We start from the raw sequence: 12,613 nt of genomic DNA, 5'->3' as shown, positions 1-12,613 counted from the left end.
GCTGTGCTTTATTTCGTGTCTATTACATACTTTCTACAAAGTCTGGAAAAATCACCTGAAGTTTGTATTGTCCTCATTCTGTCGCCATATGCAAACTACGAACATTACGTTATGCTAGAAGTACTTATGAGAAGAGTGAGACCGGCACATAAGGCAAAATGAAGGAATTTGAAAATTTTACATACATTGATCAAATCAGATTTTTGTATTTATTTATGTATAAATCTATTTGGTATTTGCTAACGAGCTAGAGAATAGATTGATCCGATTGCAATTGAAAAATATTTAATAACAAGTAAAAAGAGTACAGTTGTCCACAGCCCATCAGTAAACGCTACACATATGAAGACTTTTTAAAATACGACATTACATGGGAAGTGCTCAAAAAAGTCGTCCGATCCGAACCATTCTCAATACAAGTCGTCCTTTGGCCAAAATACATCTGAGTACCAAAGTTCATCAAAATATGTGAAATATTGCGACCTCTAGGTTCCATAGAAGAAAGCAAAGCGGATCGAGGGACAGACAGGTCAATTCATAAAGCGATCCTGAACCGATGAATATAATAAAATTTGGGTCTATCTCAAGCCCTTCTTCACGTTATATACTTAACTTAATATACCATTACATAAAAAGTATTTTGAAATCAGCAAACAAAAACCTTAAAACAACATATCGAGCATAACGAGGAAATGAAGCAAAGCTTTGATCGTAATTTGAAGGAAACCGCGGCAAATAGGACAACATATAGTTTATTGTGAGGTTTGTGAAATAATCATAACGCACACCTGGTGATTGGTATAAAAAATTATTATTTTTCCTACTTTGATAAGCAAATTTAATGTACATAACGTTTAAAGAGGAATAATTGTAACAAAGTATAATAAGACAGAAAGCGTTACAAATATTCTAAAAAATATATGAATTAATGCTGAAAATTTATTTAAAAAAATAATAATAATAATAATCAATATTTATAAAAATATATAATCAGCGTTTATTTAGCAAAATATATTGAAAAAAATTTTGAAATTCAAGCGGCTTATTAAAAAGCATACAAGTGAGGAAAAACAAATTTCAATTTGTTTCTATGATAAAATAAAAAATAAATAAATAAATTATAATTAAGTTAAGAACTATATGAATAATTAATTATTTAATTGCTTCATTGATTTATTAATTAAGAATTTTTTTCTTTCCATTCCTTTATAAAAAGCAAATTAGACATACCAACAATTTGTAAAATAAAAATATTAATTAAAATAAATTTCATATTTATTTATTTTCTCTTTGTAAACTGAGTTTTTCTTTTCAGTAATTAAAGGTTAGTCACTAAAAATGTGATTGAGCAGAACTACTAAAAGTTGTGCATGATGTATGACATCTACAATGAATCGTAAGTAAATCTATATAAATGACATAAGCTTAGTGATAGGCCGATCGGATGCTTTTTTTTGGCGAAACCTTTAACTGAATAAGCAATCAATAGGAGATATATATGTGTTACGAAGGGTTAAGAAATCGGAAAGTTTATTTTCTGCTTTGCAAAAGCAGTTGATAGGAACAAAAACAGAGACAACATGAATTTTGAGGGGAAAACCCTAACCTTGAACTGTTGAATTGCGTCTACGAAAAGATCCAACTGAAAACAACAAATTTTTAAGGCAGCTTGTCGACCTGCACTGCTTTAAATACTTTTCCTCATTAGAAATCCTTTGCTTTTTAAAACTTTAAGCAAATCAGAAAATAATGTCCGGCTGCGATCCTATCTTCCATACCCACCTGCTTTTCCTTAAAACAACTGAAACTGAAATTTCCAGTTTCTACAACGTTGAATAGACGTCGCTGACCTTGCATAGGTATACGTACTTATGCATAATTCTCATCATTGCATCTATTGTAAATTATGAAAAATGCGCCATTTTTTGATTTGAAAACAGATAGATCCACAGATTAAATATACTATTTTGAGCGTATTCTCAGAGAAAATTGATCTATTTTGAATAGCAAGGGTCATAAAAGATTCTGCCACCTTTTTATCAAACTTGAGAACGGTATCTTCATCTTAGCAATCGGAAGTATATTTATCGTAGGCAAATACCCAGATGTACATGCGGATGAGCAAATAAGCTTACGTTGATTTAGAATTTGGTATTGAGCAAACGTGCATATACACTCTGTAGTGCTCCTGAAGCTTCCTTCTGAATATTGGAAACATTTCGAGGAATTAAATGTGTCTTCATGCTTCTGTAAAGCATATAAAAATCTTGTTCTTCATCTCAATCAAAAATATTCTTGCATGATATTTCTTCAATGTCTGTTCATATTCATCTTGATTCTAATAGAATTTTGATTGTGAAGCATAAGTCATTTTACTTGCCATTCTGATGATAGCTTTAACTTTGTATTTCACACAATTGCTTGACTAATGTTATCACATGCCTTTTATACCGTTATTGTATGCCTTTTATATAATTCAGTAATAATAGTTAGAAATGGTATAAAAGCAAAGCAAATAACTTCGGCAAAACAATTGTGTAGAATTCACAGTTAAAGCTATCATCAGGATCATAAGCGAAATGAGTTATCTAACATTAACTTTCCTTGGAATTGTCCTTGTGACACAGGTTCGTTTTAAATAAAAATAATAATAATAAACGGTAGACTTGTAAGCTAAAATATTTCTTTCCTGCAGTCATACTTTGTTACATCGAAACCATGGCCTGTCGACGATCAAAAATTTGATATAAATAATAAATTGTATAAAGGTACTCTTGCGAAGTTCGTTAATTTCGCAACGCAATGGGGTGAACGATACGGTAAAGTACTAGATAGAGTTGTCGAGGATTTGGAGGCTGAGGGAAAAGGACGGCAAAATGCAGATGAAGTGGAACATTTGAAAGAAATTGCTGACCTCTCTAAACATTTGAAAGCTGGTAGCGATGACGAAACTTTGCGTAAGATCATGGACCTCGATGAAGAAGAAAGCGGTATTAAACAGTTAATGGAAAAATATTCGAACTTGGACCATGTCCTCGCTTTAGTGTATAAAGATGGCAAAGATACTGTTACGGATTTTTATAAGAATTTGCTTAAATTCTTTGATGGTTTCAATAAAGCTTTGGAGGAATTTACTAAGAATATTAGTGAGGAGGAAAAAGCCCAGCATAAACATTTCTTGGAATGGTTCAAAAAGTATGAAGAGGTCAAGGAAAAATATGACATCCTGGAGCAAAGCCGCTTGTTCTTAGACTTCTTTAAATTTTTCAATCCCAACGTTTAAAAAAGATTAATAACAGCAAATGCACTTCACACATAAATACAAATGAAGACATTATAAACGATCTAAACGAGAAAATAAATTCAAACAATTTTTTAATAAACCTAGTGATTTTTAATAGTTACGGTCAAGGTGTTACTAACAACACCAATTTCGTCTATCTCATTATATATGTACTTTGTCTTAATTTTTCCTTTTAGTTAAGTCAATTCCGTTCATCACCATGCCAATCTACTGTTAAAACTGTTAAACCAAGTCAAATAGAGCATAACAAAACTTAAAACTTGGTGCAATTTTAATTAATATATATCAGTAAATGAAAGCATCTTGTCACGAAAGTCACATGTTTGATAAAATAAGCCCAGATGAAAATTACTTAATTGTAAGTGAAACGAAATTAAAATGTTGGGGAAATAATCATAAAAGCGCTTTATCCAGCGCGCAATTGAAGAAAATTCACAAAAATTCGCAGAAAATTCAAGGGTGTAAAGCTTAACAAAACAGTAAAAACTAAACCTAGTATTGGTGACTAGTTCTCGGTGGTGTATAAAGGTGTATATGTAGAGCATTTGCAAGCACCTCTGATTTGAAGTAGACATTTGCATGACGCTTGTTGAAATGGAGTAAAATGCTACGAATTTATAAAAACTTAATTTCTGTAAACAAGTTCCTATAAATAATTTCTTTGCAACCTGGTAATAAGAAATATCTTAGAAAAGCAATTTTCATTTACGGTAAAAATGCAGAATTCAACACAACCATTGCAGAGAAAAGAGGGCAAGAGTGCAACTTTGGCATTTATTTGGATCGTCCAAGTGTGTTTTCTAAGCTGCAACATAGTTATAAAAGGGATAATCAACTCGAAATTATGAAATGCAATATGCACACTAACATCTGCTTTACCTTTGAAAGTGTCCTACCTCGTTTTGAGTACCCTGCCCGAATTTATGAATAAGTGAAAAATATCAGTTTTGCTGTCACATTATAAGAAATCGCTTTACTGAACTGAGATGAAGTTTCAATCTTTTCAATGGTTACAGAGTTGGCGACATTCCTTCTGAGATGTTTCTTTCAACTCGCACTTTTGGCCTTTAGCAAACTCCTTTCCTAACGTCGTGGTGCTTTATTTCATTTCTATTGCAAAGTGTCAGACGAACTTTTTGAAAAGTCTCTGAAAAGATCGCCGAACAGATTGAAATACGTATTTGCCATTTAGTCACTATACACAAAGTAAGCGTTGGAGCTGTCTGCAATTTGCTACGAGCATTAGTGGCTGTGCGGCCATAAATAAACGGCAAGAAATTCAAAAAGAATATTTAGGCAAACATAAATGCACAGTATTTGATAAGGAAGATGAAAGGAGATAGATTTGATTGCTGTAGGTCTTATGGGTCCTAAGCAATATTGCGGAGCATATACTCGACCTCTAACGCTTCTAACATTCGCTGGCTGAAATTGCGACGGCCCATAAAAGTACCATAAGCAACGCTTCTGTCCGGGCATTTCTCCATACACTACTTTACAAAGAGATGGCAGAAATTAAACTGGTACGAATCGTCGCAGTACCGGACGTCACTGGAGCCTAAAAACTCTCGTGACTTACAAGCAAGCTGTTATTCCCTGTAATGCTCAGTTTGCAACGGGATACTTCAAGGCAGCATCGCTAAATGTAAGCAGTTTTCCAGAGGAAGCGCGGATCCAAGGAAAGTCATAGCAATGGGGCATGTAGTCTCAAGAAACACACGGAACTGATCGACACTTGCTTTCCCATTTTTGTAGATGCCTGTGAGATGCGAAACCAGTAGACCAGAGGAATACGAGGCTAGCCCAGGGGAATACGAGATGAAGCAATGCCACGTTCACTGCAACACATCGCAGTATGTTTGTTTCCATAATCAGATAGGCTTCACAAAGCCAATCTTCTAACAGCACTTATACCCCGTGATGCGAATAAGAATACAGTAGTTTTTACATCGATAATCTTGCCTCGAGAATGTGGAATATAAGATGAAATAAAGGCATCCAAGCAAAGGAGAGCTTAGAGAAAGGTCGATCGCCTGTCCCAAGCATGACTTTTAGCTGATTTAGGTAACACATATGTATACCCATTACGAGTAATCAAGAAACTTTATTTCAGTTCTTTAAAAGCAAGCCAAGAAGAATTTTGAAGAGGAGCATTCTATCCTTGCACTGTTTAGTCGCGTCTGCAAAAAGATCTAAATGAAACCAATAAGGGCAGCATGCAAGCATTTTCTATTCAATTCATAACCGAATTATTTAAAAGAAAGAAGAAATCTATTTTATCGTGTTACACCGCCATAAACGTTTCTCTCCTCTGACGTTAACGCTTAGTCGCCTATAAGCAAAACATTATATTCATTTTGATTTTAATCTAAGTTTGTAACTAAAAGTAGAAAACCATTAATCAATAATTGTTTATTTCAGACCACATAGCGAGCACTAAATATAAATAATATATATATTATATAGATTTCAATTAAATCATTAAGCTTTGAATGATTTTAATAATCATTCTTAACCTTTTAATACAATTTTCATTGATAAGCTGACACCTAGAAAAGGTATAAAAGGCATGCAATACCGTTAGTAAAGCATTAGTCTGAAATTTGCTGTTAAAACTATCATCAGAATCGTAAACAAAATGAGTTATGTAACATTAACTTTTGTTGGAGTGCTCCTGGTGCTCCAGGTACGTATTAAATGCGAATAATAACAATGATAATAAGAGGACTTTTAATCCAAATTTTTTCTTCCATTCAGTTATGCTTTGCTATTCCTAAACCAGACGCTGATTCGCCCGTTTCGCATCATGAATTTAATACAGATAACAAATTGTATAAAGCTACTCTCGAGGCGTTCGTTAAAATGGCCATACCGTTAGGTGAACAATATGGCGATGTGTTAGAAAAAGTTTTAGAGGATTTGAAAGCGCACGAAGAAGCGGCTAATTATGAAACTCAAATAGAACATTTGGAAGAACTTGTTAAAGGTGCTAAACATTTGAAAGGTGACAGCGATGACGAAACTTTGCATAACATTTTAAAACTGGAGAGTGACGTGGCTGGTGCTCAGGAGAAAAGCAAAAAGTCGTCCAAACCTCATCTGGTCCACGATTTGTTTGAGAAAGATGGCGGAAAAGACTTCCTTGAAGTGTTCCGTAAGGATTTCGTTGAATTCTTTGATGGTTTCGATGATGCTTTCGAGGAATATGCTAAAGACTTGAGTGAAGAGGAGAAAGCCGATCATGAAGATTTTTTGAAATGGTTCAAGGAATTCAAAGAAGCGGATGGTTTTGATAAACAATTCGAAAAGTTTGTAGGGTTCTTTAAGTTTTTCAATTCTGAAAATATTTTAGAAATAAGGAAGTAAATATATATATTTTTTAAATACAACGTTAGATGTGAGTAAAATAAAAAAACTGCAAATTTTTTATAATTTTTTTATTAAACAAAAAGTTTCCTTGTTAATCAATTAAATCATTCGTTCGATCAAATCGTACGTTCGCATGTCAATCTATTGTGTGCAATGTGTGTTTTATGTTTAGGCAGTTTGTAATTCACAATGGCCAGGACCTCCACATTTTGCTCCGCTTTTCGTATATAAATGTATTTCTAAGTTTATCTGTCATAACAACTGATGTAAGTTATTGAAAAGCAAGAAATTTAACTTCTTATTAAGCATCCCTGTAAAAAATTTGCTTGTTCGTTAATTCTCGATTTCATTTTGGCTCAAAACTCCCCGAAATTTAATGTAAGATCATCGTCTTCTTTAGCACACTCGATTCACATTTAAATTCAATTATCGGAATCAACTTTCATAATTCGACTGCATTTGACTAACTCTCAGTTCGAGTCCTCAATTATCGAATACATTACACATCATAGGATGTTCTTCTTTCCTTAATTTCCTAACCTAATTTAGGGTGTATCATTACGTGTCTAAGGTGCCTTATATGTTCTATTATGATGTTCTGTTCTTTTTTTCCTCTGCATAAAGCAGGAAACTTGGGTTGAAAGTTTTTATTGAGTTTTCATTCCCTATTTGCCTTAAAGATATATATACATCATACATTACATCTGGAGAAAACGTTTGTTCATTTCAACCTCGCTTGTACTATTGTTACGTTTCATTTACTATCATTGTTTCATTTGATTTTAATTAATGAAATCTGATAATGCGTTAATTCAATGTAATTTCAATTTACTACCGGCGTTCATTTAAACGAATCCATCTGAATTCAATTGAATTCAACTTAATTCAATTTATTTACTCTCATATGTGTAAGCAAAACAGTAAAAATATATATATAATAATATAAGACAATATTTAAGTAAAGTATACGTATACGAAATGAAACATTTAAGAATTCTTTCTTTTACTGCTTAAATATTCGTAATAAACGTTGTTACAGGTGGTACAATAAAATTTGGAATGGAGACAAAATTTTGCAAAAACCCTAAAGGAAGAAAAGAAAAACATTTCAAATAACCAAAGCCCTGATAGGAGCCTAATTCAAGATATGTCAGAGAATTCAGAGTTTAACCAATTAAAGTCCTGAGTATGTCTTTGCAATCTGATGAAAACTAACTCTGTAAGAGAATGTAAACGATTGGTAGAAGCTGGGCGCTGTTTGACCATAACGGCATAAAATATAGTAGGAATGAAGACAAATTTCAAAATTATTCTCTAGGTTGAGCATGGTGTTCGAAGTAATAGCCAAATATGGGGACGGACAAAGCATCCAAATGTTAAGCTTTCTTTTCCCACCAAATTGAGTGATTATTAACGTTTATGATACTCTAGGGAATAAAACATAGTTTTCTCTTCCTTGTAAAATAAAATTCCTGCGTCTTCTCGCAATTTATTCTTATTTTCCGTTTTCTAAAATATATTAATATATGTATTGTTTAAAAATTCTTATGAGTTAGTTATTATATTTGATGATGAAACTTTGGTAGAAAGTAACGCTGTATCATTATCAAATATTGATTTCTTTTCTGAAGAATTACATTACGTAACACTGAGGAGGGAAAAGAAGCCTTTGGACAACGTACTTAGCTATCCTAAACACATTTTAAAAGCTTCTAATATGAAAAAGCATGTTATGGTGTTTATCTAATCGAATCGAAAATTATAAATAATCAATATGTAGGTGAGACCATCACGACGTACAGTATCAAAGGTCGCCTTTATATGTAATAGAATCATCCCTGTCGATATCCGCTCATGAAAACTTCAATGAACTATGTTTCTTATTCTACTAAGAATATGAGAAGTATTGTGTCCCTTACTGAAACCAAATTGTTGGAGAACAAGGAGGGCGATAGGAGGACAGCGAATCAGAAGACTTGTCGGGCTTTTTGATGGAAATTACTTTTGCCTCCTTAAATTCTCCCGGGAAATATCTAGATGTAAAACAGGAAATTATAAAACCATTTGACTATCTTCCTCCTTTTTCTGGTGGAGGCTTTCGGCGAACGTTACTAATACTGTTGGCATCGGTTGCCTTCTTGTTTTTAAATTTGCGATTACGGGAGATTTGTTAGTAGTCCTCAATAGAATTGGAATTGGAAGCCAGGAAATTGCTGATCACCGTACTCACATAATTCGTTATCCCAGAGTCACTGATGTTAACTGGAATGGCATGATTAGAAACAAAACCCGCAGTGAAAATCTTACAGGTTTCATGTTTTGCTCTTGAAATTGTTAAGTTCACCTTATATAATACATGCCAACTTTTTCATTTCTCGGGAGTGTACTATATATTTGATATTGTTGGGTAAATGTTTTCTTTTGAAATGTGGATAACTGTTAAGTAGACTTAAGTCATTCGCCTAATTTTTAATTCTATTGACTCATTCTTCGAAATGCTATTGAGAGCTAGAATTGTTGAATAGGTTTTTGCATAGTTGGAAGGAGGGAGATACCCAGTCAGGATTTTCAAAATTATATTTGAAAGACTGAGGTGTATTGGTATTAGCGTAAATAATAATTCTAACTGGCATTGATTGAAGTATGTTCGTCATGAACAAGTCTACTGAAAACAGTTGTCCGTTTGAGTTTGTGTGTCCCCTCGGGGACACAATAGTCACATTGTCTGCCTTCAACCTCTCAATTAAAACATTTTCCCATGCATAAGCCCAGATAAAACCCTATGCCTGATATCTGCAGTTGAAATTGTCGCCGATGATATGATTCTGTTACCTTGTGAATCTATAAATATCACACGCAAAAGTCGGCCTGCTATTGGCATCCCTACGGACCAACTCTCCTGGAAAATAATACGATATATACTGTAGCGGTTATTGTGTAGTTGTTTGAAATCTCATTCCTATACTTTCAATGGCGCTATTTCTAATAGCAGGGAGTGACATGTGAGATAACTATTTAGTTAACATTATTTAAGTATTCTTAAATTTACCCCAAAGAGGCACAATTATTTTAAAATTCCTTAAGTTCTAAGAAATTAATAGACTTCGCAAACTCTATCAAAGCTTGCACTGTAAACTAATTGTGCAAACCTTAACCGTGGAGGTTATTAAGCGTCAGCTAAATGAGATAAGATTACTTTAGATGATAATTGATTTTATTTTTCAAACTATAAAAGTAACTCAGCTCTAATAAAAATTCAATGATTGTACAAAAGCAAACTGAACATCACAGCATTCGCAATGAGAAAATCCACGATTGTCGTTTTAGGATTACTGCTGATTATCCAGGTGAATTTTATTAGTAAACAATATTTGTTCTTCCATTTTATCGTATTAGTGATGGTTCATATTTTTTTCTTATTATTATTTTTGTACTTTTTAGCATTCTTTCGCCAGTCCTGTACCAGAAGCAGAGGCTACAGATTCACAGCATGAACTCAATACAAACAGCGAATTGTATAAAGCAGTTGCAAACGATTTTGTAAAACGCGCCTTGCCCTACTGTGAAAATTTTGGAAAAATATCGAAACAGATGTTGGAGGATATCAAAGAACACAAGTCCGACGATGAATACGACGAAGTAAAAGATCGCTTAGAAGAGTACATTGAAGCGGCCGATCATCTGGGAAACTCTGATCAAGAAGAAGTTTTGAAATATTTACTGAGATTGGTGGAGCACTTGTTAGCAGCTACTCACGAGTATAAGGAGCCCGAAGCCAAAAAAAATCTTTTCTATACACTACTCGACAAACATGAAGATGAAGAACTATTGGAAGGATTTGAAAAAAGTTTCCAAGAATATTTCGATGGATTCGATGCAGAATATGGTGAAAACTTCAGTGATAATGGAAAAGAAGTCAATGACGATCTTCTGAAATGGCATAAGTCATTTGTACAAAAAGATCCACCTGGGAAATTTGTTAAACAATTTGTAGCATTCGTAAGCTTTTTCAAATTATATAACCCGAATTTATTTTCAAGAGAGTGATTCCCGAAAATTCTACTAAACTTTATCTTGGATATCTGAGAAAGAAAATAAAGCTTCAAATTAATCAATAATAAAAACAATAACATCCTAAAGATTTAAGCCTTTCTTTTTTTAATTTCTTCTTTTATTCGATAAACAAATATTTTTAACTGGAACGTTTAGTTTTGATATATTTCTAATAATCCAAAGTTTTCGCTTGCTGAGATCAACCGCTTTAAAGTAAAGACTAAGAAAAACAAACGTAACATCGCATGTGAACGTGTTATGCAAGAAAATGTCACAAATGAATATCCGACGATGAAAGAATGTGATACTAAAAATTGATAAAGAAAACTTGATAAATTTTAACAACGTAAACATACACAAAGAAACAAGTTAGAAAAAGCCGAAAGCGCTTGAGTACCAAATTAATTGATAATGACAAGGAAAATATCGCAGACATATCTACAAGCAGTGTTTATTAAAAGGACCTAAAGCCATATTCAAATGCAGCTTCATGATGCGTGCTAACATATATTTAGGCAAAAAGAGCGAGCAGCGAAGATATACGTTCGCGTGAGTAGGCCGTTAGGTAAGAATCGCGGCTTCTAAGTCAACGTTCGCGGATTTAAATCTCAAGTGTGATCGACTGTACTTTGCCCGTGGCTGTAGTGAGTACTCAGTCGGTAATGACACAACACTCACGGACTTGGCACGCAACCACTAGAGGGTGAGGTCTATTTCTTCTATATCGTCGCTTCTTTCGGACCGTCACCATGTCACACAAAAATTAGGGTTCCCTGAGTGATTGGTCACATCAAAAAAAAAAAATAAAAAATCACAAGTGTAACAAATGGCTTGATGTCGAAGTCTAGACAACGTTATCAGAAACGAAGATTTCAAGTGGTTGTAATAGCTATTGAACATTGCTAGCGAATACAAATGCATATACAATACATGTAAGCGAATATAGTAGGGAACCATTATATATTTCAATAATAAAATTACATGTTTTTAGATTGCTTTGTTAATATTGTCATGAATTTTTGTAAAACATATAGTTATTATGATTTTCTAATTTTAAAAGAAAAGATAAAAATAACATAAAGAAGATAATTTTGTATGACAGACCAAGCGACTTACAATCTTAATCAAAGCCACTTTTGCTAATGCTAAGCAGTACGGGATAAGGATGCTAGTTGACGGTCACAATCGTTTAGTTTGCAATTACGGGAAATATTAGATTGTCCTGACGTTCAAATGCGACGTAGAACTAGCCAATAATGTACGACTTCAGCGAATTCCTTTTTCACATCTATCAAATGAACAATTATAAAATTTGGCAGTTTCTTATAAGTAATAGTAATGCCTTATAAAAATCATTCATTTGTTAATTTTTAATATCAGCTAGAAGAACACGTGGATCCTTTGTAGCTATAATTAAAAGTCTTTCTCTATCCAGGGGATGCTGTTTTTTGCTGCAATTGTCTTCTTAATATCCTTCCGTTTCTGATCGTTTGCCATATTTCAAAGCTAACATTACTATTGGAGTATAGAGACCCATTAAATTTTCTGAGAGTAGCTATAAAACCAGCTTGGTGAAGACGAATTGCAACGTACCTTCAAATTTCGGAAGGGCTTTTTAAACTCAAAGTCTCTCAAAAGTTTCTATATCAATTTTGCCATTGATGACATTATATTTAACCGATATAACTAAGATCATCATTGTAATAAATATGATGTAATTTATCGGAAACATTAAAGTACACGGCAAAATCAAGCAGGCCAGGAATTGTTCTCAAATCAGACGGCGAGAATGTGGGCCTCCTAGTGGACAACGCAGGATAGTTGTTATAGCGAATGAGAGAGAGAGGGAGAGAGGGGAAAGTCCAGATACGCGCCCAGGGTGCTTTA

General features: G+C 33.5%; 3 protein-coding genes across 3 annotated transcripts; all 3 read left to right on the top strand.

The window, feature by feature from the left end:
* The first annotated feature begins 2,556 nt into the window (after positions 1-2,556).
* On the top strand, positions 2,557-3,535 carry LOC119634086. Its single transcript, XM_038028023.1, has 2 exons — positions 2,557-2,627; positions 2,696-3,535. The coding sequence occupies exons 1-2, from the start codon at positions 2,580-2,582 to the stop codon at positions 3,281-3,283; spliced, it is 636 nt and encodes a 211-aa protein (XP_037883951.1). The 5' UTR covers positions 2,557-2,579; the 3' UTR covers positions 3,284-3,535.
* A 2,346-nt stretch (positions 3,536-5,881) lies between these two features.
* LOC119633768 lies at positions 5,882-6,703 on the top strand. Its single transcript, XM_038027500.1, has 2 exons — positions 5,882-5,990; positions 6,062-6,703. Exons 1-2 carry the CDS (start codon positions 5,943-5,945, stop codon positions 6,668-6,670), a joined length of 657 nt encoding a protein of 218 aa, XP_037883428.1. The 5' UTR covers positions 5,882-5,942; the 3' UTR covers positions 6,671-6,703.
* Positions 6,704-9,918: 3,215 nt separating this feature from the next.
* On the top strand, positions 9,919-11,590 carry LOC119633535. Its single transcript, XM_038027138.1, has 2 exons — positions 9,919-10,020; positions 10,115-11,590. Exons 1-2 carry the CDS (start codon positions 9,973-9,975, stop codon positions 10,718-10,720), a joined length of 654 nt encoding a protein of 217 aa, XP_037883066.1. The 5' UTR covers positions 9,919-9,972; the 3' UTR covers positions 10,721-11,590.
* The last annotated feature ends 1,023 nt before the right edge of the window (positions 11,591-12,613 follow it).

This window comes from Glossina fuscipes, unplaced genomic scaffold (genome assembly GCF_014805625.2).
Source record: "Glossina fuscipes isolate IAEA_lab_2018 unplaced genomic scaffold, Yale_Gfus_2 2, whole genome shotgun sequence".
Classification (NCBI taxonomy): Eukaryota; Metazoa; Arthropoda; class Insecta; order Diptera; family Glossinidae; genus Glossina; species Glossina fuscipes.
The sequence above is the reverse complement of the archived record's forward strand: the minus strand, read 5'-3'. Positions and strand labels throughout refer to the sequence as shown.